The sequence below is a fragment of the Polypterus senegalus genome, chromosome 3 (assembly GCF_016835505.1).
Source record: "Polypterus senegalus isolate Bchr_013 chromosome 3, ASM1683550v1, whole genome shotgun sequence".
Taxonomy (NCBI): domain Eukaryota; kingdom Metazoa; phylum Chordata; class Cladistia; order Polypteriformes; family Polypteridae; genus Polypterus; species Polypterus senegalus.
Window position 1 is genome coordinate 23,431,057 of NC_053156.1, and position 26,082 is coordinate 23,457,138.

The following is a 26,082-nucleotide window of genomic DNA, read 5'->3' on the forward strand; positions in this document are numbered from 1 at the left end:
CCTTTAATTCTTTTGAGCAGTATATATATATATATATATATATATATATATATATATATATATATATATATATATATATATATATATATATATATATATATATATATATACTTACTCACACTCACCTAAAGGATTATTAGGAACACCTGTTCAATTTCTCATTAATGCAATTATCTAATCAACCAATCACATGGCAATTGCTTCAATGCATTTAGGGGTGTGGTCCTGGTCAAGACAATCTCCTGAACTCCAAAGTGAATGTCAGAATGGGAAAGAAAGGTGATTTAAGCAATTTTGAGCGTGGCATGGTTGTTGGTGCCAGACGGGCCGGTCTGAGTATTTCACAATCTGCTCACTTACTGGGATTTTATCTATCTATCTATCTATCTATCTCTATATATATATATATATATATATATACACACACACATAATTATATATATATAGCACCTCAGTATGGCGTTTGTCATAAAAATGTGCGGCGCAGTGGTAGCACTGCTGCCTCGCAGTAAGGAGACCTGGGTTCACTTCCCGGGTCCTCCGTGCGATGAGTTTGCATGTTCTCCCCGTGTCTGCGTGGGTTTCCTCCCACAGTCCAAAGACCTGCAGGTTAGGTGCATTGGCGATCCTAAATTATACCTAGTGTGTGTTTGTGTGTGTTCTGTGGTGGGTTGGCACCCTGCCCGGGATTGGTTCCTGCCTTGTGCCCTGTGTTGGCTGGGATTGGCTCCAGCAGACCCCTGTGACCCTGTGTTGGATTCAGCGGGTTATAAAATGGATGGGTGGATATATATATATATATATATATATATATATTATATATATATATTGTGAACGGCACCCGGGCACAGACAGGCGGACATGTTGTTGTCAAACCACCACACGTTTATTATATAAATTATTTACACTAATTTGGTCACAAAGACCCCAGTTCATTGGTCACACAGACCCAGTCACGTGCACAAACCCCAAAACAGTCTCAATCCTGGCCACAATGCCTTGTCTTCGGGCCGCCTCCACAACTCCTCTTGCCTCGTCCTTCTTCCACCCGACTCTAGCCCCGAATGAATGGAGACGGCCCCTTTTATGGAGGACCCGGATGAGCCCCAGGTGTTCCCGGCAATCGTCTGGCCACGCCCAAGTGTGGCGGAAGTGCCGGCTGGCCTCCCGGCTGCTCCGGCGCCGTCATAAATCTTCCCCAGCACTTCCTGGTGTGGCAGGAGTGCTGGGGAAACAAGTCCCCAAGGCATTGGGGCGCCTCCTGGCGGTGACCACGGGCCCCTAAAGGGAAGGGCTTCCATGCCCTCGACCCGTGGCCCCCAAAGCAACCCGGAAGGCAAACCCCACGTGGTCCAGGCAGGGCTCTGACCCTCTTCCGGTCCCTCCTGGCGTCCCGGCCGGGTCATGGCCCCTGGCATCCCTGACAATATATACTGAACAAACTTTTAGGACCAGGTAGGTAGAGCCTTCTTTTGCTCTCAAAAAGTTTCATGACATGGATTTCAAAATATGTTAGAAATATTCCTTTGAGATTCTGATCCATTTTGACATTGGAACAACCTAGACAAGAACAGAGCATTCAGCCCAACAAAGCTCACCTGTCATATCCATTAAAATCTTCTAAAATAACATCAAGTTGAGTTTTGAAGATCCCTAACGTTCTACTGTCTACCACAGTTCTTTGTAGCTTATTCCATATGTCTGTGGTTCTCTGTATAAAGAAATACTTCCAAGTATTTGCGCAATAATTACCCTAAAGAAGTTTCTAACTGTGTCCCCATGTTCTTGATGAACTCATTTTAAAGTCACCATCTTGATTCACTGGACTAATTCACTCCATAATTTTAAACACTTCAGTCAGGTCTCCTCTTCATCTCCTGTAAAGGCTCAGCGCTTTTAATCTTTCCTCATAATTCATCCCCTGTAGCCCTGAATCAGCCTCGTCGCTCTTCTCTGGACCTTTTCTAGCACTGTTTATGTCTTTTTTGTAGCCTGGAGACCAAAACTGCACCACGGACTCCAGATGAGGCCTCACCAGTGTGTTATAAAGTTTGAGCAGAACCTCCTGTGACTTGTACTCCACACATCAAGGCGCTATATAACCTGGCAGTCTGTTAGCCTTCTTAATGGCTTCTGAACACTGTCTGCCAGTTGATAGCTTAGAGTGCACTACGACTCCTAAATCCTTCTCATAAGGTGGACTCTCGATTTTCAATCCTCCTATTGTATATTTAAACCTAACCTTTTTACTTTATATGTGTAATACATTACACTTACTGACATAAAATTTAATCTGCCACAACTCTGCCCAAGCCTGGTGCTGTCCAATTTCCTGTGTGATGATTTAACAGATTCCAGATTATCTACTAATTCACTCAACTGCAAACTTAACCAGCTTGTTACTTATATTCCTATCTAAATCATTTATATATATTAAAAATAGCAGCTGCCCCAGCACTGCCCCCTGCTGGACACCACTCTTAACATTGGCCAGTTCTGATGAGGTTCCTCACACCATCACCCTCTGCTTCCTGAATCTGAGCCAATTCTGCACCCATCTAAAAACATCACCCTGAACTCCCACTTCTTTTAATTTGATGCCCAACCTCTCTTGTGGCACCTCATCAAATGCTTTCTGAAAGTCCAGATAAATAATATCATCTGCTCCACTTTGATCGTATCCTTTTGTTGCCTCCTTATAGAATTCCAGCATGTTAGTAAGACATGACCTCAATCTTCTGAACCCATGCTGACTGTTCAGTAAAACTCCAGTCTTTGCAGTCTTATCCTTAATAATTCAGTGGATCATTTTCTAAACCCCATTGTCCTGAATAGGGATGCAGGGTCTGTTGGAGCCTATCCCTGTTATTATAGGAGACAATGCAGGAATAAACCCTGGACAAGGCATCAGTCCATCACAGGGAGAACACATAGACACACACATCCCAACCACACTCCTGGGAAAATTTAGTATCCACAATCCACCAAATTTGCATGTCTTTGGACTGTGGGAGAAAACTGGAGCACCTGGAGGAAACCCTTACAGACACGTGGAGAACATGCAAACTCTACGCTGGGGCATGAATCCTCTTCTCATTCCTGTGAGGCAGCAGCACCACCACCACTGTGCCACTCATCCTTAATAATCCCTTTCATTAATTTACCTGTGCTGCATATTAAGCTTGCTGGCCTGTAGTTGCATGGATCTGCCTGGTCACACTTTTTATATGGGATGTTTGCCATTTTCTAGTTCTCTGGAATTTCCACATTGTGCGGCGACTTCCTAAAAATATGTGTCAAGGGTTTATATTTGTACTCGCTAGCCTCCTTAAGGACTTGAGGGTAAATATCATCTGGTCCTGGGGCCTCATTTATAACGCTGTCCGTAGAACTCAGTGCCGGAAATAAAAAAGAAGTCACATATCAAAGTCGCCATGAAAAGCCGAGTCGTAGCCCACTGTCTGAGTGTCATATGAAAGCTTATTAGGGTACAGAGAAAAAAGGCACACAGTAGGGAAAAAGCACGAAATGTCAACTTCAATATCGACATTTCCACTTTAATCACGTAGTTTATTTTGTCATTAAAGTAGAACATCATAAACTTCATCTTAAAATCGTTTAATTAACCAGTTTCTCAAATCACATCGTAATTAAAGTAGCACGTTAAATGCTTTGTTTTGTATTTGATCTTCTATGTGCTCTATGTGTGTGAATCACTACTTGCTTCTTAAACCGGCTCTCTTCCTCCAACTGGACACAGAGTCCATTACATTCGTGATATTACAGCTCTCTGAATAACTAAAATACTGAGATGTATACGTGATATCATTTTCATGATGATAGGAGTTAAAGCACGTTATTAAACATGGGTTTCACCGATGAAATAATTTATTGCAGCAGTACAATCAGGGGGCTCTAGGCTTGTGGTGGCACTGGGCAGAGGAAGAATCGGTGGCTCCTTCGCCCGCCAATGTCAGTACGGTAGCTTATGCACAGTGGATGGCTGCATAGCCGCCTCGTGCTCATGACACAAGCATTTAACTTTTGCCGAAATTTGTCGCTGTGTTTTTAGCTGTGTTGTTATTTTCTCTTTCTGTTTTATATTCAATATATATTGGTGTAGCCGTCACTGCAGTCAGTGCTTTTCTTTCCCCAAGTAACCGATCGCCATACAATCAGCTCTGTAATAGACGTTAAGACATCTGTAAGCTTAGCCGATTCTTCAAAACGTTTAAGGAACATTGAAATATCTTCATAGTACATGTTTAATTATTCTATCCTTAACGACACTCCCAGTGAAGAATATAGATTATTTAAATGAAGTTAAAGTTTTATCTGTATAATTTAATAAACATATTTTGCTGAATTTCACCTTATAAATATCGTTTCTGTTTCTGAACCGCGAGGTCCGTACAGGAAAGGCTTTAAAACGTTTTGCAGTAGCTGAGACAGCGTGTCCTTAAAGCTGTATCCCGATAATTCTCTTTCCGATCAGCTGCTGCTGTGATTCACACTCAGATACAGTGATATAAATACTCCGAGTGGTGCAGTGAGAGTAATATGGAAAAAGATGATCCGCTGTGGCAACTCCTAACAAGAGGAGCTGAAAGAAGAAGAAGAAGAAGAAGAAGAAGAAGAAGTGAGAGTAACAACGCTAAAGCAGTTATGGTATTTGGAATACTATGGCTGTTCCCTCTACCATTATATTGTTACGAGTTAATTACAATCAGATGCATTACACTAATAAACAATATGCGGTTAGTTTCGGTTTATTTATAAAGCCGCGTCAGGAAAATACGGTGTAACCACACAGGAACAGTCGCACTGCTTTGACGCTGGGTGCCGCCAGTCTGCAAAACCGAGCGGATAACTTGCGTACAACAAGGTATGAGGTACCGTGGAAAAGTGCGTGGATTTACGCCAAGTGTAGGTTTTATACATCGCGATTTGAACGTGGAAAAGTTCTTACGCAACGTTTCTGTGCATACGCACCATTTATACATGAGGCCCCTGGTGATTTATTTGATTTCATCCTATTTAATCTGAGCAGCTCTTCATCCTCTACAATTTCCAAATCACTCAGTACCTCCTTAGTAGTCCTTTTTATCACTGGAAGGTTATCCACATCCTCACATGTGAAGACCTCAGAAAAACGAGAGTTTAGAGATCTGCTGTTTCACTGTCTGTATGTTGTCGTGTCATAGGGCCATACCTCCAGGAATTGTAGTCAGGTGTCATCTAGAAGCTGTTTCCTTTTATCAGTCAGACTAGAGCGTCTTCATCCAGCTAGATTAGTCTAAAGTGTTTTTTTTTTCTGTTAATGGCAGTCATGCATGAAACCTCCAAGAGGCTATCAGAGTCCCTGCAGGAAGTGTATGAGCCAGACTGGGAAGGACATGTAGAGCTCAAAACCATCATGGAGGTAAGAAGTACACTAGCATAGACTGTACATCTGTCACTGCTCTGCTTTTTGTTTTAGGAGGTAAGGAGCACTGTCTACAACCCATTAATGATAAGCATGTCTTGAAACTATTGTAATCTTATTACCTCTGTGCCATTGATGAAACTAAAAAAACAAATAAAAATTGTCAGGTAGCATGGTGCCTGAAAGGTCAATGGCAGTCCCTTGCATAGTTTCTGGGTTCAGATCTTGGCCTCCTCAATGTCTTTGTGGAGACTGCATCCTCTCCTCATGTTCATGCAGGTTTCCTCATTGCAGTCCAGGTGTACAAATGAATGTGTGTCTCATTCGAGGCAGATTCCTGTATGGACTGACTCTGGCTTTCTGTAGCCAAGCAATGGAATTGGAGGATTCAGTAAATGAATGAACTTTTTGATTGACTGGATGGTTGAAGAATGTCTTATAACACTTGCTGTCTCTATTCTGGTTTGCAAGAGTGATAATCTGCTGTGGAATGACTTTGAGGAGAAACTCTCTGACCAGGCAGTGCGAGTCATGGAAACATACGTAGGCCAGTTCCCAGAAGTCAAGGTAGGTACGTCTAGACAGAAAATTGGTAGATGTGTGACCACAAGATTATGCTTAATAATTAATAATCCAATACTGCTTTCATTTCACTCATCCTTAAACTTTGCTCAGTCTGTTTTCCACCTTTTTATTTTACTCTTTTCTTAATTAGGACCGCGTATCAAAGAGGAACAGGAAGCTAGTCGATTATGATAGCTCTCGACATCATCTGGAGGCGCTCCAAAATGCCAAAAAGAAAGATGAAGCCAAAATCATCAAAGTAACTTTGGCACTTTACTTAAAATGAACACATCTGCTCCTACATAAAGACTGTCCCATCCAAGTTGTCCCTTCTTCTATTTCCACTCAGGCAGAAGAGGAATTTAATAAAGCGCAGTCTGTATTTGAAGAGATTAACGCTGAGCTACGGGAGGAACTGCCTGCTCTCTACTACAGGTGAGGGCCCACAGGAGTTGTTTATATACAATGAAAAAAAGACTGAGATGATCGTTTTTGGTGGCCCCACTGAGACCACTAAAGTGTATTTTTAAGTTCCTTGGCCCAGTCCAATAAGCCAATTGTCACAAATCTTGGGGTCAAGGTTTATGCTGATCTTAAGTTTGATAGCCAGATTAAGTTGGTCATTAAATCAAGCTTTTTCCAGTTGAGGCAGTTGGCTAAAATAAAGCCAATTCTTTCCCAGCACCATTTTGAAACAGTAATCCATGCCTTTGTTACTACTCGGCTGGACTACTGTAATGTACTTTATGTAGGAGTCAGTGCCTCATCGATTACTCATCTCCAGAGGGTCCAAAATGCTGCTGCTCGTCTTTTAACTGGCACTCAGAAATTTGAGCACATTTCCCCTGTTTTAGTTACACTTCACTGGTTGCCCGTTGCTTTTAGGATCCATTTTAAAATTCTTTTATTTGCTTAGCTCTTCATGGCCTTGCCCCACTCTATCTCTCTGAGCTCTTACAGCCTTATTCACCCACTCGCTCTCTCAGGTCAGCTGATCAGCTGCTCCTGAATGTACCAAGGACTAAGCGTAAACTTAGAGGAGACCACCGTGCTTTGGCTGTAGCAGCTCCCAAGCTATGGAATGATTTGCCTCTAGAGATTAGACAGGCCTCTTCTCTGTCTGTTTTTAAATCTCTTTTAAAAACCCATCTCTTTACCCTGGCCTTTGACACCTTGTGAGAAGTTCGCTTTAGCTCATTTTACTTTTGTTGTTTTTAGCTGATTTTATCCCATTTTATATTGTTTTATTGTAGGGCTGTTTTATTTATGTATTATACCATTTTTATTCTATTCTTATTTATGTGCAAGAATGTTGTGTTGTTTTACCTATCAACTATTTATTGTACAGCACTTTGGTCCTGTGCTGGTTGTTTTAAAGTGCTTTATAAATAAAATTGGATTGGATTGGATTGGATACCAAAAATAAAGTTTAGCTTTTGTATTTTCACCCTTATGATCAACCTCTGCTCTGTCTTGTCTTATTAGCCGGATTGCATGTTACGTCACAGTATTTCAGAACATTTCAAACTTGAGAGATATCTTCTACAATGAAATGAGCAAGGTAATTAAATAGTTCTATCTATCTATCTATCTATCTATCTATCTATCTATCTATCTATCTATTATATAGTGCCTTTCTATCTATTATATAATGCCTTTCTATTTGTTATATATAGTTAGGTCCATAAATATTTGGACAGAAACAGCTTTTTTCGAATTTTGGTTCCGTACATTACCACAATAAATTTTAAATGAAACAACTCAGATGCAGTTGAAGTGCAGACTTTCAGCTTCAATTCAGTGGGTGAACAAAACGATTGCATAAAAATGTGAGGCAACTAAAGTATTTTTTTAACACAATCCCTTCATTTCAGGGGCTCACAAGTAATTGGCCAATTGACTCAAAGGCTATTTCATGGGCAGGTGTGTTCAAGTCCGTCGTTATGTCTTATCAGTTAAGCAGATAAAAGGCCTGGAGTTGATTTGAGGTGTGGTGCTCACATGTGGAAGATTTTGCTGTGAACAGACAACATGCGGTCAAAGGAGCTCTCCATGCAGGTGAAAGCAGCCATCATCCGAGAAGTTGATACAATATTATGAGTGACAAAATCTACAGTTTGGTACATCCTGAGAAAGACAGCAAGCACTGGTGAACTCAGCAACGCAAAACGACCTGGACGTCCACAGAAGACAACAGTGGTGGATGATCGCAGAATCATTTCCATGGTGAAGAGAAACCCCTTCACAACAGCCAGCCAAGTGAACAACACTCTCCAGGGGGTCGGCGTATCGATATCCAAGTCTACCATAAAGAGAAGACTCCATGAAAGTAAATACAGAGGGTGCACTGCAAGGTCAAGCCACTCATAAGCCTCAAGAATAGAAAGGCTAGATTGGACTTTGCTAAAGAACATCTAAAAAGCCAGCACAGTTCTGGAAAAACATTTGTTGGACAGATGAGACCAAGATCAACCTCTACCAGAATGATGGCAAGAAAAAAGCATGGAGAAGGCATGGAACAGTTCATTATCCAAATCATACCACATCATCTGTAAAACACGGTGGAGGCAGGCAGTGTGATGGCTGCCAGTGGCACTGAGACACTCGTGTTTATTGATGATGTGACACAGGACAGAAGCAGCTGAATGAATTCTGAGGTGTTCAGAGACGTACTGTCTGCTCCAATCCAGCTAAATGCAGTCAAATTGATTGGGCGGCGGGCATTTCATGATACAGATGGACAATGACCCAAAACATACAGCCAAAGCAACCCAGGAGTTTATTAAAGCAAAGAAGTGGAAAATTCTTGAATGGCCAAGTCAGTCACCTGATCTTAACACAACTGAGCAGACATTTCACTTGTTGAAGACTAAACTTCAGACAGAAAGGCCCACAAACAAACAGCAACTGAGAGCCGCTGCAGTAAAGGCCTGGCAGAGCATTAAATAGGAGGAAACCCAGCATCTGGTGATGTCCAGGAGTTCAAGACTTCAGGCTGGCATTGCCAGCAAAGGGTTTTCAACCAAGTATTAGAAATGGACATTTTATTTCCATTTTTTTAATTTGTCCAATTACTTGTTACCAATACTTTAGTTGCCTCACATTTTTATGCAATTGTTTTGTTCACCTCACTGAATTAACGCTGAAAGTCTGCACTTCAACTGCATCAGAGTTGTTTCATTTAAAATTCATTGTGGTAATGTACAGAACCAAAATTAGAAAAAAAGCTGTCTCTGTCCAAATATTTAAGGATCTAACTGTACTGCCTTTCATATCTATCTATCTTAGTGAAGGAGCAGGTGAAGTCCTAATATGGAGGACCAAGTAAAATGTTATACCATGCCTACACCATCTCTGCAGTAAGTGAGCACCCTGTGGTTTGGAGTACATGGTGCATTGCAGGACCTGGTCTGCTGCAATATATTTACTTGGACATCCGCTTTTCTGTCTACTGTATATCCAAGTTCAAAAGTGTCAAAATAGCATATATAGCTTTAGATTTGGTATTGCACTAGATACCTTATCCATATTCTGTCAATTATCTGATCTGTAGAAGGAGGACGAGAAGAGGCATTAGTATACAGTGCCACCCTGTGGATCTGAGAGAAATGACCACCACCATAGCCTTCAAGCCAGTGTTTCCCAAACTCGGTCCTGTGGCCCCCCTGAGACTTCAGGTTTTTGTTCCAACCAGATTCCTAATCAGTGACAACACATTATAGGACTGATCTCATTTCATTAGCTGGTATTATTTTTATTTGTTCTACATTCAGAAAAGCACAGCAGCATGATTCTTACATTTATAAGTCATTTAGAAATATTTCTGCTTTTGCTATAGATTGAAATACTTAACTCTCTTTTGTTGATTTCATTATATTTTGCCCTTTCTCTGTGCAGTTTTTCCCCTTCATCGTATCTTATTAATGACAATTAAAAATCAGCAGAGCAAACACCCAGGCAAGCAACACTGAATAATCAAAGGCTGCAACTACTTTGGGATCAGACCCACTAATTAGAAAATAATGGATTAATTAAACAATTAGAACACCTAGAAAAGAAGAATGAAAATAAAGATTAAAATATTGTTAAAAAGAAAAAAAATACATTATTCCCATATATTAAAATCTACCAAGCGCGTTATATATATATATATATATATATATATATATATCTCTCTCAAACTAAGTTTTCTAATTTCTGTAATCTGCATATTGTAATCTTTTTAGTTAGCCAATAAAAGGTATCATTTTGCTTGGCTTTTCTCTATATTGTTCCTGAAACACAGAACTTGGGAAATAACACATCACTTAATTAGCCCAGGAGTCCAATTAAAAACAGAAGCTGGTTGGAACAAAAACCTGAAGTCACAGTGGACCCCCAGGACCAAGGTTGGGAAACACGGCTTTACGATGTCCCCAAAGCACACACGTGTGACAATGCAATGAGTTTGCCATGATTTATCCCTTAGAGGATGCCCTACATTTCATAGATACCTAGATAGGCAACATCATATTTGTCCCAAGGTATAAATTTATCTTTTTATACATGCTGAAGAAATAGCATATGACATCAATTCCTCTCAAAAACTCACAATAATCTTAAAAAAAAAAAAAAAGAATTATTCATATTCTCTTTGTTGCGGTTTCCCATTTGCTAAGGTGACTCTAGTGTTCTTCATTAACTTCTTCCCCTTTGGCAGCTGGTTGCCTGATTTAATTTTATTTATAACTCCTGGCTTTGAACTTTTGCTGCACCCGATAAACCTTTCTGTCTAAGAAGATCATCTTCTGATCTTTTGACACTCAATAATCTTCAGACTCTTCTCATGTCACATAAAATTGGCAAAATGCAAAACAAAGCTATAAAAAAATGAATAAAACATTAACAAAAATTATCTGAAAACAAGTGTATTCAAATTTGACATTTGAGGTCATAATTAAGAAACATTAAACCTCTCAGAACAATTTCTAAAGAGAATGATGACAATCCAGTGCACCTGTGGTGCGTAGTGCTCCGTAGAGTATACGACGACTCTGTCAGCTATGGTGCACACTGCCCACTATGTTAATTAATGTTTATTTTTTTATTGTGTCTTCTATTTTTCTATTCTTCATTTTGTAAAGCACTTTGAGCTACATTTTTTTGTATGAAAATGTGCTATATAAATAAATGCTGATTGATAGAAATATGCGTAGATCATTAGACTTTGTACTGTACCACATCTGGCATGGCAGCAGCTATGATTTGAATTCACCACTACAATGCAGTTGTGTACCTGCTGCAATGGACTTGATCATCTCAAACTCTAGTGAAGAACACCTAGTCCACACTTGTACTCTTCCTCCGTTGTGAGGTTTCAGAAATACTGTAGTTATATAGTAATGGACTTCATATTTTGCCAGATTTTGTCTGCAACAGCTACAGTCAAAGTGTAGGTTAGCAAATGCAGGACCTTAACATCAACTCCAATGAGGGAGGCTCCATCAATGAGCTCTGATATGTGAAGGTGGTTATGAAGCATTGGACTTGATGTTGTAACAGATCTGGTGTCTTTAACACTTCTCTTTAGCAGCAGTGGTGAAAATTAGCAAATGCAATTAAGACCATATTCTTCTATGATTCATTTGTTCTGTCCCAGTTCAGAGCACCTCATATAAGGTTGGACTCCCTTTCAAGGTTTTTGTAAATCTGTATATACAGTACATGGGCTAGTTATCACAATTGATTTGAAACAGTGGAGCCTTGTCTACAGAAGAATAATTAAGAGTCTTGAATCTTAAAACTCAAGTCAATTAAAATGAAGACTGCTGTGATAATAGAGTTTCAAGCATAACAAAGTGTAAGCCCTCCATAAAGGCAGGGAGACAACCTAACCAGCCTGCCCTAGGAGGCTCACCCTAAATCCCACTAGTCTAACAACCGCTAGCTGCATTCTTCCAGCCTTGCAGGCACCAGATGCGGGGTGCTGACAGAATAACAAGAGATGTTCCAAAATATATCATGAGATCATCCTCACAAGTGTTGAGGATGATTGTAAGCCCCTGGTTTGTATACAGTAGGGCAAACTAAGAATATTTTTATAATTTATTTAAAAAAAATATATGATCATAGACTCAGAGCAAAAATAGAGTTGCTTAAAAGGCAATGCTGCTGTATACAAGTCCCGATACACAATTTCTAATCGTAACCCACATAGAAGTCAGTAAAACCGGGGGAAAAAAAAATCCCAAAGCAAACCAGCTCCCAGGACTCCAACGTCTTCTTCTTTTGGCTGCTTCCATTTAGGGGTCACCACAGTAGATCATCCATCTTCATCTATCCCTGTCTTTTACATTATTTTCTGCCAACACCGACTGCCTTTATTTCCTCCCTCACTGCTTCCATAAACCTCCTCTTTGGCTTTTTCTTTTCCTCTTGCCTGGCAGTTTCATCCTCGACATCCTTTTCCAGGTGCCCCGTTATATCTCTCCTCTTCAGGTGCCCAAACCATCTCAATCTGGCCTCTCTCACTTTGTCACTAAATTATCGTCCTGTGTTATCCCTTTAATATACTCATTCCTAATCCTGTACACCCTAGTTACTCCAAGTGAAATTTGTAGCATCTTCAGCTCTGCCACTCCAGCTCTGTCTCCTGTCATTTCCTTATTGCCACCATTTCCAAACCATACAACTTACTACCCAGTCCACCCTGCCTGCACTCTCTTATTCACCTCTCCGCCACACTCTCTGTTGCTTTGGACTGTTGCACCCAAGTAGTTAAATTCATCTACCTTCATCACCACCTCTCCTTGTAGTCCTATCCTTCCACCACTTTCCCTTTCATACACGCACAGATACCCCATCTTACTCCGACTGACTTTCACTCCCATTCTCTTAAGTGTGTACCTCTACCTCTCCAGCTTTGCTTCAGTCTACTCACACTACAGATCATAATGTCATCCACAAACATCATAGTGCACAGAGACCTCATCTGTCAACCTGTCCATCACTATTGCAAACAGGAAAGGGCTCAGAGCCAATAGTTGATGTAATCCCACTCTCCCCTTGAACCAGGCTGTCATTCCTACCGCACACCTCACTGCTGTCGCACTGTCCTCATAAATTTCCTGTACCACTCTCACATACTCTTCTGCTACTTCCGACTTCCTCATACAGTACCATAACTTCTGTCTTGGCACTCTTCATACGCTTTCTCCAAGCCTACAATCACTCATTGCAGTTCCTTTTGACCTTTTCTGTATTTCTCCGTCAACACTCTTATAGCAAACATTGCATCTGTAGTACTCTCTCCTGGCATGAAACCATATTGCTGCTCACAGATCACCACCTCTCCTCTCAGCTTGGCATCCATCACTCTTTCCCATATCTTCATGGTGTGCGCACCCAGAAACTCCAACTAACACAATGATTCCCTGATTTGAGTTACTCTATGCTGGACTTACATAGCCAAAGAGAGGGCTCAAAAGAGAAGCCCCGCCTCCTGGCTCCACCCACACAACACAAGGAATGGAGGCATATTAAAAAGGATAATATGTAATAATAAACAACAACATTTATTTATATAGCACATTTTCATACAAACAGTAGCTCAAAGTGCTAAACATCACAGACGGTACATAACCTATATGATGCATAATTCAAAACCAACAATACAAAACACAAAAGTATGCTCCATTGGCAGCAGTAATTGCTTAATAGTTAAAGTGGCTGGAACAGAAATGTGCATCCACTGCAGCCCTCCAGGATCCCAGTTTAACATCCCTGGAGTAGAACTTCTGGCTTGGTGGCATTCTAGACCTTTGTGTATGACAGCTGTGACTTGTCTTGCATCTTGTCCACGCTAACTCGAGCACCACTTGGCATTGTCTACAAGAGTTATAGTATAAGTTACTCTGGACCATAAAGAGCCTGGCCCATCAAATCTAAGGTGGAAGGTCCAGCCTCAGTTAATGCTTTAGCTGCAGCAGTTGTGTTTTCAAAATCAGTACACAACACCGGGCCTGATCCAGCAACAGAGAGAATTTGCTTGACCTTACCTGCAGCAGATAAAGTATGGATGCAGTTTATACCTTCAGTAATACACCTTGACTCTGTTTGGTCATTTTGGGTCTCATCATTGATAAAATAAAACAAGCCCCCTGAAACCCAGCCTAATATTACATTTGCTTTATATGTCTTACAAATAGAGGCATACTAAATATTCTTCAACTTATCTCTCTATTATAAAAAAAAATATCTTGGAAGGCTTGGAAGGAGACGAGACATGATTTTCTTGGAGACATTTTAACATCCCGCAAGACAAGGCAGTGAGACAAAAGGGCAGCTGCTGTACAGGCTTTTAAATGATCGTCTCGCAGCGTGACATGCAGATCACACAGCATGGCAGCAGCAGCAGACAGCCAGCAGCTGATCCGACCTCGTCTCCTTAGTGTGCGTTCAGCCCAACACCCACCCATCAACCCCACCCCCCCGCACAACATGAGCGAGCGGCAGAAACGTGAAGCGAGCCCGGGGGGCGGAGGGGTTTTATTGTAGGGGTGGTCGAGTTATGCAAGCAGGGGGCACAGCCCCCTAAGTATTCTAAATATTATTCCACCACAGACTCCATCAGTTATATTGAGGAAGTCGAAATTCAAGGGACAAAGGGCTGTAGTATGGCTGGTTTAAAAGCTACATTCAGTGGTGGGCTTTGTATTTCACTGTGGCACCATGTATAATTTTGCATTGACTCTAGATGTGTCACGTCTAAACTGTATTTTATCTGTAGTGGTTCTCATATGGTATATTGTATATGGCATTTGGCTTAACCCTTGTCTTCAGCAGATGTTTTATGAATAATAATAATACTTTAAATTTATATTTTGCTCTTCTCACTATTCAAAGTGCTTTTTCATAGTGAGTGGGGAGACACTTCAACCATCATTAATGTGTAGCATCCATCTGAATGATGCGTCAGCAGCCATTTTTGAGCCAGTACACTTACTACACATTAGTTTTTAGGTGGTGAAGTGGTGTGAGAGATCACCAGTTGGAGACAATGGATGATTAGGGAGTCCGAATGATGAGGCCATGGTGGGCTGTTTAGCCTGGACATTAGCGAACACCCAATTCTTTAAGAAGAATGCCCAGGGATCTTTTATGATCACAGAGAGTCAGGACCTCAGTTTTAAGTCTAATCTAAAGGACGGTGCCTTTTTTACAGCACAGTGTCGCCATCACTGCACTGGGGCATTGGGATCCACATTCAGACCACAGGGTAAGCACACCCTGCTGGCCTCACCAACACCTCTTCCAGCAGCAACCCAAGTTTTTACTGGATGATCTTCCCTACCAATACTGGCTAAGCCCAAACATGCTTCACTTCGGGTGTTTGACCTCTTCTGAAGTGCATGTGGTATGGCTGCACAGTTGCAGGACTTGGCTGGCACAGGTGCTTAGTGTTAAATATTGCTTCCATAGAACTCTGGGTTTGAATCCTGGGTACAGCTGCAGTTTTTATGGAGTTTGCACCTTCTCCCCAGGTTTCTGTGTGAGTTATGTGTCTTTTTGTTTTATTGCACAAATGTGTCCTACTGGTACATCATTAAAGCACACGGGTTAGGTACATTGGCAGCTCTAAATTTGTATGTCTATGAATGTGTCCAACAATGGGTTGGCACCCCATCCAGGTTTAACTCCCACCTTATATACAAAGATGTCAGAATGGGCTCCTCCTAATATATATTAATCAGTTCATTAATTTGGATAGACAGGACTTATCTGCTGCAGTACAACTTAGGTGTCCCACTTCAAAATGACACTCTTCAGGTTCACAAATCTGAATGTGGCATTGAACATGGTGTTGAATCAGATCTGGTGAAGGTGTGGACCCTTGTTTGGAGATGCTGTAATGTGAGAGAACAGCTCCCAATGTAATCTGCTGTAATATACTTTAACTGCATCAAGTCTAAAGCAGCTATGTTATGGAAATCTGTGAACAGAGCTAGTATGAATGATCTACCATATCTTGTGTGGTTGACCCTCTTGTTTAGATAGAACCTGGCGTGGTTATTTCTGTTTCTGTTTCTACACCTGCTCTAACGTGAAGAACTCCGTTGCACCCGACGTCAGGATTCCTGTACATGACACCACACTTGGCCAGCCTCACTCTGTTCTATACTAGCGCTAAGCACGATTTTGCCTTTTGCTAGCACTGGCTTTGGTCGAAATGGCTCAGAATTACTACATAGAACTCTCATTTTGGAAAAATGTCAGTGTGACCCATGCGATTTTGATGCATCTTTTCATGTGCCATTTTGTGGTGACAGTAGCTTTGTAAAAAATTGTACATCCTTTTTTTCCAGAGCCATTGACACATTCTTCTTTCTCTCTCTGTCTGTGTCATGAGCAGCTCAACCACGACCTTTACAATGTGATGACAAAGCTGGAGTCTCAGCATTCCAACAAGGTCTTTATCATCAAAGGTGTTCCCAGGTAAGTCCAGACATGTTCTGCTCTAGAGCTGGTTAATTAGCCAAAAGTTAGATTTGAATATTCATATTAAAAATAAGCATATATTTGAATATTCAATTACCAAGGCTGTCAAGTATTTATTTTTTGCTCCATTTTGGTATCTCTTTTTTTTTTTTTTTATAAAATCCTCATTTGTCCCATATTTTAAACGCATCTCATTTCTTAGTTCATCATCAGAGCAGTATGGCAGTCATTGTAGAAGGAACACTTTGGAGCATGTAACCTTCAATTCATTAAAATCACCAATAATATTAATTCTAATCATAACAGGCGATAGATAGATAGATAGATACTTTATTAATCCCAAGGGGAAATTCAATAGAAGACCAATCAGATATTCTGTATTTATGATGTGAAGCAGAAGTGTGAGATCAGTCTCCTTAGTTCTGCGACAGCCATGTGCCGAATCCGTCAGTGCGACTACGCGTTTGTGCTTCTTTAACAAAGAACTTCAGAGAGAATTTAAATTTCTGGAAAAAAAAATACTCTGATTCCGAGAACATCCAACTGATGTGCCACACACTTGAAGGCAGATGTTTTATTTCCCATGGAGAATGCAGAGATATCACTCCACATATCAATACCAAAAACATAAAGATGCCACCAAAATGAGTAAGTGTGCCAGGCAGGCCAATTTATGCAAGCATAGCACTGGTCACATATCATTCAGCAACATAAATAAAATATGATCTGAGTGGCTGTGTAGGGCTTTCTGATTCAACTGAACTATCAGATATGAAAGCGGTCGTAGATAGTGCTATAACATAGCAATAAGCCCCCAGCAAGTATATAAGGTGTTATTTAAAGTAGACAAGTAATAAAGAGGAGCTTTATTATATGAGTGGCTTTGAAGGCTCAATTTATTTGGTTTTATTCTCTAGAGTTGTCATGTGTGTATAAGCAGATTTAAACATGTTTGGGCACTCCTGCCTCCCTGTCCCTGCTTCCCCACGGGAGACATTCCATTTCCTTTCAGGGAGGATCTGGTTACCCATAATACCGTATATTCAATTGTAGGCTACAAATTCTGGGTGATATGCATATGTTTTTACCATTGCACTTTTTTTTAGCGTTTTATTATTATTCATTTTTTTTTTCTTGGCATGCATCTGCAAACTGGTGATTATGGCTCATGCATACTGTAGTTCCTTAAAAGACACAAGTGAATTTTACATTTCTTAAATAAATTAAACTCTTAAAAAAACAGCCTTTACAAAAATAGGATTTTCTGTGTGCACAAAGTGACGAAATCAAAAAGAAAATGGAATGGGGTTCAGTTTGCACTCCACCTTTGAACCTGTAATGCACAAAATAAATCCAGATATCATCACTTGCCACAAAAATAAATAAAATCCTGATTCAATTTTTATTATTGTTTCCTAGAAGTGTCAAAAAATGAAAATAAATAAATAAAAGGCAGCTGACAATACATTGGGTATGTGGGACATGATGTGACACTTTGCACTGCAAAATGCCAGTTCAGTGATGTGGACAAGAGAAGGAAGTCAGGGAATAACATGATGGGGATAAACTAATTCTGAGTTCTGTTTCTTCCCCTCCTGTGCAGTTACAGCAAAATTGTAATGCAGGTGATATTAATTTTTTTTTTCCATTGAGCTTTGTTGTTTTAGGCAAAATGCATCAAGTCAGCAGCTACCTAAGATCCAGACTACATGCTAGCTGCATGTTGGCCAAGACAGCTAAAATAAGCTTTGCTGACACTGAAAGGTCATCATGCCACCCAATGGGATTTTAAAGATAGATAGATATGAAAGGCACTATATAATAGATAGATAGATAGATATGAATGGCACTATATAATAGACTAGCAAAATACCCGAGCTTCGCAGCGGAGAGTAGTGTGTTAAAGAAGTTATGAAAAAGAAAAGGAAACATTTTGAAAATAACGTAACATGATTGTCAATGTAATTGTTTTGTCACTGTTGTGAGTGATGAGTGTTGTTGTCATATATATATATTTATACACACACACATAAACATATATATATACATATCTATACATATACACATATATAAACATATATACATATACATACATATCTACATATATACACAAATACATATATATACATATACATACATATCTACATATATACACACACAGCTATTTCAGTATCAGTGCAATATGCTGCTTGTTAAAACGGATAACTCCGCTCTTACATTGCAAGTCTGCGTGGATATTATGAACTATCGTATTTGTTCAAGTTCTATTTAAATTTTAAATAGAAGGAATTTTTATTTAGTCGACAGAAATATCTTTGGTAGGAATGGTAAAACAGACAGGAATATTATTCCTGAATAAATCAACTCAAACCTTAAACAACTTATAATATTTTGCTCTCCATAAAATATATCCTGTCTAAATTATACAAGTTAGAAATAAAGTAAACGTTAAAAGAACAAACATTCAAATTTCTTTACTCTTATGTAATTTTATATAAAAAATAAACTTAGATTTTAAATATCCCAAAAGAATTTGCTCTCCATAAAAATATACCTGTCAAAATTATACAAATTCAAATATGAACATGCTGCATAACAAAACCTGGAAATATAAATAAAATGTGTTCCTTTCAGCAATAACAAATCAAATCATTCAGTTGTCTTTGCTCATATGTCATTTTAGAGCTGGGCGCCTGGCATCTTTTTTTGGCCACAAGTTCGTTTCTGTTTGCTGTGAGGTTCTGTGTTGTGGAGATTCTCAGGATGGATTGCAGGTGCTCATCAGTGAGGCTGACTCCTGTGTGCTGTTTTGTTAGTCTTTATCACTGAGAAGAGCTTCTCACACAGATATGTGCTACCAAACATGCACAAGGTTCGAGCCGCATGTAGACGGACTTTTTTTGTTCTTCAAAGTCACCAAAGCGTGCAAACTCAGTGCGCTCAGTTTATCAGCAAAGTGCGATTTGGGAACACCGTAGTGACGACTTGGTTTAACATTACTTGGCAACAGGGAAAGTGGGGCAAATTGCACTGGTGCATTTGTGTCTCCCATAAAAGCAGCTTCACTTGAAATCACTTTGTGATTGTGCACGGGTTAAAGCGTCCGCTGAAGTGTCAGATTCTTATTTAATTATGCTGCTTTCTGTATCTTCTGCATTGCATTCAGGTTACCCTGATGTTTTATCTCATAGTGCCGTCTTAGATTAAATTCTGTAATTACAGCCACATTAGCTCCACAAATGAGACACACGGGTTCAGTAAACATATTGTAGCGACCCGTGGAGGAGTCTTTTAAGATTTCGAGCCGAACTCTGCCGTGCACCTCTCCGAAGCTGTCGGCTAGCGGCTTGCCAGCGTCATGCACGCAACTGCACCCAGCTCTTTAAGAAAGAGAACACTCGTGCCCCATACACCGCACGACTCGAGTGTCTCGGTAGTTTGCTTAGATAACATCTTAGCAAATAAACAGCTCTGTCCTGTTGTATCTTTTTATTACAGAAGATAGTCAGAAACAAAAGCTCAACATTATTGCGCGGCCATTGCCAAGGTCAAGCACGAAGACACATTTCAATAAATTGGTACTTTTTACAAAATAAATAACCCCCGGACGGCGATAACCCAAACCCACCCAACCAATTAAATACAAACACACCATTATTTACAACACAAATGACAATACGTAAATTCCGACATACAATAAGCTTTTTATAAATTACCCATAATTTCCCCGCAAACTATTTACATAAATTACCCATGAGGCGTCACTCCGCCAGCGCTTGCTGCCGGGTTGTTACACAGCCCCCTCCTAAGAGGGTTAGTGTCCCCACAACCCTACTCATCACAGATAAAATCACGTAAATGTCCTGGCCGTCGACGGACACGCTTTGTCCTGCCGGAGGTGCCATCACTGGTGTCGGGCTCAGTCCTGTCACTGTCTGACTCGGTGCCGGGGGTGGAGGTTGGAGAACCGCTTATATTTTCGAGTTGTTGTTGCTCTGGGGCCAGTGGGTGGTATGGTGCTAAACGGTCCTTGTGCAGCACCACCCGCCTGCCTCGCCCAGGCATTCGGACTCGGAAAACTACCTCCGATATTTTGTCCAATATTTCTCCCGGTCCTTGCCAATGGTGGGCTAGTTTTGGGGACAATCCCCGTTTCCGTTGCGGGCAAAATACCCACACTTTGTCCCCTGGCTTCAGCGTCGGGCCATGAGCCCGCGAGTCATAAGCCCGTTTTTGGCGTGCTCCAGCTCCCTCCAGGGCCTCCCTGGCCAGTCGATGAACGGTGTCCAGCCGCTCTTTTAGCCGTCTAAAATAATCCATTTCGGGCCCACCAATAATCTCAGGCTCAGGGGGTGAGCCAAACACTAAATCCACCGGCGCGAAGTTCCCTTCCAAACATCAGCCCGCTGGCGTGCATTGGCTCGACTCCTGCACTGCTGTCCGATATGCCCATAGGACCAAAGGCAGATGTTGGTCCCAGTCCCGCTGGTGTTGACTGGTCAGAATTGCCAGTTGAGTGGCCAGGGTGCGATTAAATCGCCGACCAATCCATCACTTTGTGGGTGAAGGGGTGGTCCGGTCTTTTCACCCCAGTCGCTGACACACCTCTCTGAACAAACGGCTCTCAAAGTTCCGCCCTGATCGCTGTGGAGCTCGTCCGAACTCCAAATCGAGTGAACATTTCATCCACGAGTTTTGGGCAGCTGTGGGGCACTCTGATCCGGAACTGCATACGCCTCTGGCCATTTGGTAAAGTAGTCCATTGCTACCAAAACGTAGCGATTTCCGGCTTCCGTTACAGGAAAAGGACCCAGTATGTCCACGCCAATTCTCTCCATGGGTGCCCGACCAGGTATCGTTGCAATGGCGCGTGAGAACGTTGACCAGGTCCTTTTTGTGCAGTGCAGACGTCACAGCAGTGGACGTGTAGCTCTGCGCCTTGCCGACACCCGGGCCAATAAAACCGCTGCCGTAGTCGACGCACTGTCTTAGCGTTCCCGTAATGTCCGGATCCAGCCGCTCCGTGGACCCATCGGAGGACCTCGGCGCGCAAAGCCTGGGGAACCAGTAGTTGTAGCCGGTCAATTCCTCCCCCGGGTGCGTGCCACCGCCTGTAGATTACGCCATCGCGCAACTCCAAGTTGCCCAACTGAGAGTGGAGTATTTTGAGTTCAGGCCCCTGTGACGACACGGTTTGCCAGTCGGGACGTTCTTGTGTCTCCAACCAGCCCTTTACCTTTTCTAGTGCTTGATCGCTCGCCTGTAACTGCCTCAATTGGTCAATAGTGTACGGCTCCCCTACTCCAACAGTGTCATCTATCCTTGCGGATGCGGACGATGGCCCCAGCCCCCTTTCTTCCTGTCGGCGGCAATATCGACATTCATTGCTGAGGCATGGACGCCTGGAGAGGGCATCAGCGTTGGCATGCTGCCGTCCCGGTCGGTGCTGTATCTCAAAGTCATATTCTTGTAGAATCTCCATCCACCTTGCCACCTGGCCCTCTGGTTGCCTGAAATTCAACATCCAGGTGAGGCTAGCATGGTCAGTCCGCAGTGTGAACCTAGTGCCCAATAGGTAGGGCCGAAAGTGCCGCACCGCTAGGATCACTGCCAACAGTTCCCGCCGAGTGACACAGTAATTCCTCTCCGTCGACTGAGGCTGCAGCTGTAATAAGCTATCACTCTTTCTCCAGCCTCCCCCTTCTGTGAGAGCACGGCCCCAATCCCCACATTGCTAGCGCCAGTGTCCACCACAAAAGGTTGGTTGGGGTCAGGGTACGCCAGGACGGCGCGCTGACGAGGGCAGCCTTTAACTGTTGGAAGGCGGCTGTGCAATCCTCCGTCCACCCAAACTGTTGGCCCTTACTCGTTAGTCGGTGCAAAGGGCTGGCAATGGTCGCAAAGTTTTTTACGAATCTTCGGTAGTAGGAGGCTAAACCCAAAAAGCTCCGCAGTTCAGTGATATTGGCTGGTGGGGCCAGTTGCTCACGGCAGTCACCTTCGCGGGTCTGTAGCCACCCCACTCGCTGATTACGTGCCCTAGAAACTGAGTCTGTCGGCGAGAAGATTGCATTTCTCAGGGTTTAACCGAAACCCGGCGCTACAAATGGCGGTCAGGACCTCCCTTAAATTGTGCACCGCCTGGTCAAAGTCTCTGGCATGAATCAGCAGGTCATCTAAATAGACCACACAACGGGTTCGGGAATGTCTTTAGGACCCGCTCCATTAGTCTTTCAAACGTGGCCGGCGCATTACAAAGTCCAAACGGCATTACCTTAAACTGCCACAGCCCTTGTCCGATGGTGAATGCAGTTTTGGGTCGGTCCTCTGCTGCCAGTTCTACCTGCCAATATCCACTGCGCAAGTCCAAAGTGCTGAACCAACGGGATCCAGCCACATAGTCCAATGCATCATCGATGCGAGGCAATGGGTAAGAGTCTTTTCGAGTGACTGCATTTAATTTACGAAAGTCCACACAAGGCGCCAACCCCGTTTTCTTCCGCACCATGACCATGGGTGCGGCCCAGGACTGTCAGAAGGCTCAATGATGTCGTTGGTTACCATCTCGCGAATCAATTCTTGGCAGCTTGGCGTTTTGCAAGAGGCAATCTGTGGGGCGCAACCGAATGGGGCGGCGTGGCCAGTGTCAATGTGGTGTTTGACTAACGAGGTTCTGGTGCAGTCCTCTTCTCGAGCCGCAAAATGTCCACAAAGTCGTTCAATACTTTCTGGAGTTGCTCCTGCTGTGGCGTGCTCAGCTGTTCACCACTTCGATGGCCCAATTCTTCCACAGCAGCAACCGTCTCAGTGGATGGGTGGTCGTGTGAGGAAAACCGTTGGGGAGCACTGGTCTGAGCTGCAATACTCTCCTGGGGGTCTTCTTCAGTCCCTGCATCTTCCGAACAACGGTCGGGAGCCGGTGAGCCGTGGTGTCCAGGCAAATCCAAGCTAACAGCCCTTCCAGGATGATTCCAGCCCGATTGGAGCGACACAGTCTCATTACCTACGCGGAGGATGGCCCTGGACACATCAACACATGCTCCCCAGTGGGCCAGCAAGTCTAACCCAATTATGCATTTGTCTTTAATGTCCATGAGCCAGAATTCGTGGCTGGTCTGGCTCGTCCCTACTACTACAGTCAATAGTTTCTTTCCGGCATTTTGTCCGTTCACCCGTAACGCGCGCAGTTCGATGTTAGAAGGAGTCCAGTCTTTTGGAAGAGGACCAGCTGTTTCGGCAACACTCCTCTCTGTAATAGACAAATAGTGGACCCGTGTCCACTAAGGCACTGCATGGCCGTCCGTCTATAATGCAGTCTAGGTACAGTCCACCTGAAAACCCACAGCCCCACTTTAGGGCAGTCATTGCGGAGGGATGATGATGGCTGGGCGACTGACCTCCACACCCTCAGGTTGGTCCCTTTCTACCACTCGCCAACTGCTCGTTAGCCGGCTTGGGCGTGATGATTGACGTGCCGGAGACCCAAGCTGTAGTACCTCTTCAGCCCGTTCAGCCTCCCGTAGTGCCTCACTCAAATGTCTGGGCGACAGCAGACAGACGTGCTGACGGAGACGCTCTGGTGTAAGGCCCCGCAGGAAAGCATGAACACTGAGTTCTTCCCTTGCTGCTGTCGAGAAAGTAGGGTAACCTTTCCGTACATAGACCCTGATGTCAGCTGCAAATGCTCCCACACTCTCACCTTCACGCCGATGTCGGTTTGTCAGCTCCTCCCTGTTGTGTTCCGCTGAGGTTCTCTGTCCAAAACGACGGGTGAGAGCATCGGTGAGGGCCTGAAGATCACGACACTCCTCAGGCGGCAGGTCGATGAGTACCTGAAGTGCGGGACCCTCCAAGGCAAGGGCCAAGTGTGTTGCAGCTTCCTCGCAGCTCCAACCATTGTGAAGAGCAGCCAGATCCACTTGTGCAAGGTATGGCTCTAGGGCGCCAACCCGCTGTATCGTGGCAGCTTAGCGGGTGACCGTGTGGGGAGGACCGGCCGACTGGTGATTTGGGGTGTCGTTGCGGCAGCTACAGGTTCATTCCGCCGTGCCTAGAAGATCGCAACACTGTCCGGGGAATACTGGCACCCTCAGGCCAGTTTGTCCTTATTCTCCGTGCAGTTCTGCTGATCAGGCGCTCCAACATAACGCTATTTTCCGAGATGGCACGCTCTATTTCTTCAAGACTCTGTTCCATGACGGCGTCTTCTTAACAGCCTGGTCTCCCACTTCTGACACCAATGTAGCGACCCGTGGAGGAGTCTTTTAAGATTTCGAGCCGAACTCTGCCGTGCACCTCTCCGAAGCTGTCGGCTAGCGGCTTGCCAGCGCCATGCACGCAACTGCACCCAGCTCTTTAAGAAAGAGAACACTCGTGCCCCATACACCGCACGACTCCGAGTGTCTCGGTAGTTTGCTTAGATAACATCTTAGCAAATAAACAGCTCTGTCCTGTTGTATCTTTTATTACAGAAGATAGTCAGAAACAAAAGCTCAACATTATTGCGCGGCCATTGCCAAGGTCAAGCACGAAGACACATTTCAATAAATTGGTACTTTTTTACAAAATAAATAACCCCGGACGGCGATAACCCAAACCCACCCAACCAATTAAATACAAACACACCATTATTTACAACACAAATGACAATACGTAAATTCCGACATACAATAAGCTTTTTATAAATTACCCATAATTTCCCCGCAAACTATTTACATAAATTACCCATGAGGCGTCACTCCGCCAGCGCTTGCTGCCGGGTTGTTACAATATACTCAGCCTCCCATCGGTTTTTAAAGGCTCTATTTTCAGAATCAACTTTTCTCTTCAGCATCGTGTGAGCTAGCTTCGCAATAACTTGTTCGGCAAGGTGGCTGAAGCGCTGCATTATGGGATCTGTAGTTTATTGTGTTACCAGCGCTTCATATACCCGGGCTTTAATAACAATAATACAGTATATAAAATGATCTCTTGAGCGGATATAATTACACGCGGGCGGATGTGGCCCATGGCCCTTGAGTTTGACACATATGGACTAAATAGAACTTGAAAAGATATATTTTTTCAAATGTGATCGCGCAATTCAAATAGAGTTGACGCGCACTACAGCCTGCATCCTCCCCTCGCTGTTACTTTTTTACCGTTCATCTAATGAATGCACTGAGTATGGCTTTACCAAAACAATCATTGATGGTGAATAAAGTATCCATTATTCGAGTATGTAGATCGGCATATATATATATATATATATATATATATATATATATATATATATATATATATATATATATATATATATATATATATACAGCGTATCGCAGCGAGAAGTAGTGTGTTAAAAAGCTAGAAAAGAAAAGGGAACATTTTAAAAATAACGTAACATGACTGTCAATATACAGTATTTGTTTTGTGAGTGTTACTGAGTGTTGCTGTCATCAAGGATTTGATTATCATTATTTCTTTCAATCAGGTTCGTATTTGTAGGATGTGTTGTGTTCAAGTTACATTCCGTGTTTGTCAATCGTTGTAAAGATGACAGGTTTCATTCATCGATTCGTTTCTTACTGCATCAATAAACAGCTCGTCTTCTTCTTTATCTGAGACCTGACACACTGCAT

At 42.7% G+C, this 26,082-nt stretch overlaps 1 protein-coding gene across 3 annotated transcripts in view; it reads left to right on the forward strand.

Annotated features, from left to right (window-relative positions):
• bin2a (bridging integrator 2a) overlaps nucleotides 1-26,082 on the forward strand; it is a 137,578-nt gene that overhangs the window by 93,052 nt on the left and 18,444 nt on the right. For all 3 annotated transcript variants that reach the window (XM_039746788.1, XM_039746787.1, XM_039746786.1), the window contains 6 exons: nucleotides 5,328-5,422; nucleotides 5,897-5,992; nucleotides 6,141-6,248; nucleotides 6,339-6,424; nucleotides 7,475-7,550; nucleotides 16,380-16,462. In XM_039746788.1, the coding sequence (XP_039602722.1) occupies nucleotides 5,328-5,422; nucleotides 5,897-5,992; nucleotides 6,141-6,248; nucleotides 6,339-6,424; nucleotides 7,475-7,550; nucleotides 16,380-16,462 (544 nt within the window). The remainder of the gene's footprint in view (nucleotides 1-5,327; nucleotides 5,423-5,896; nucleotides 5,993-6,140; nucleotides 6,249-6,338; nucleotides 6,425-7,474; nucleotides 7,551-16,379; nucleotides 16,463-26,082) is intronic.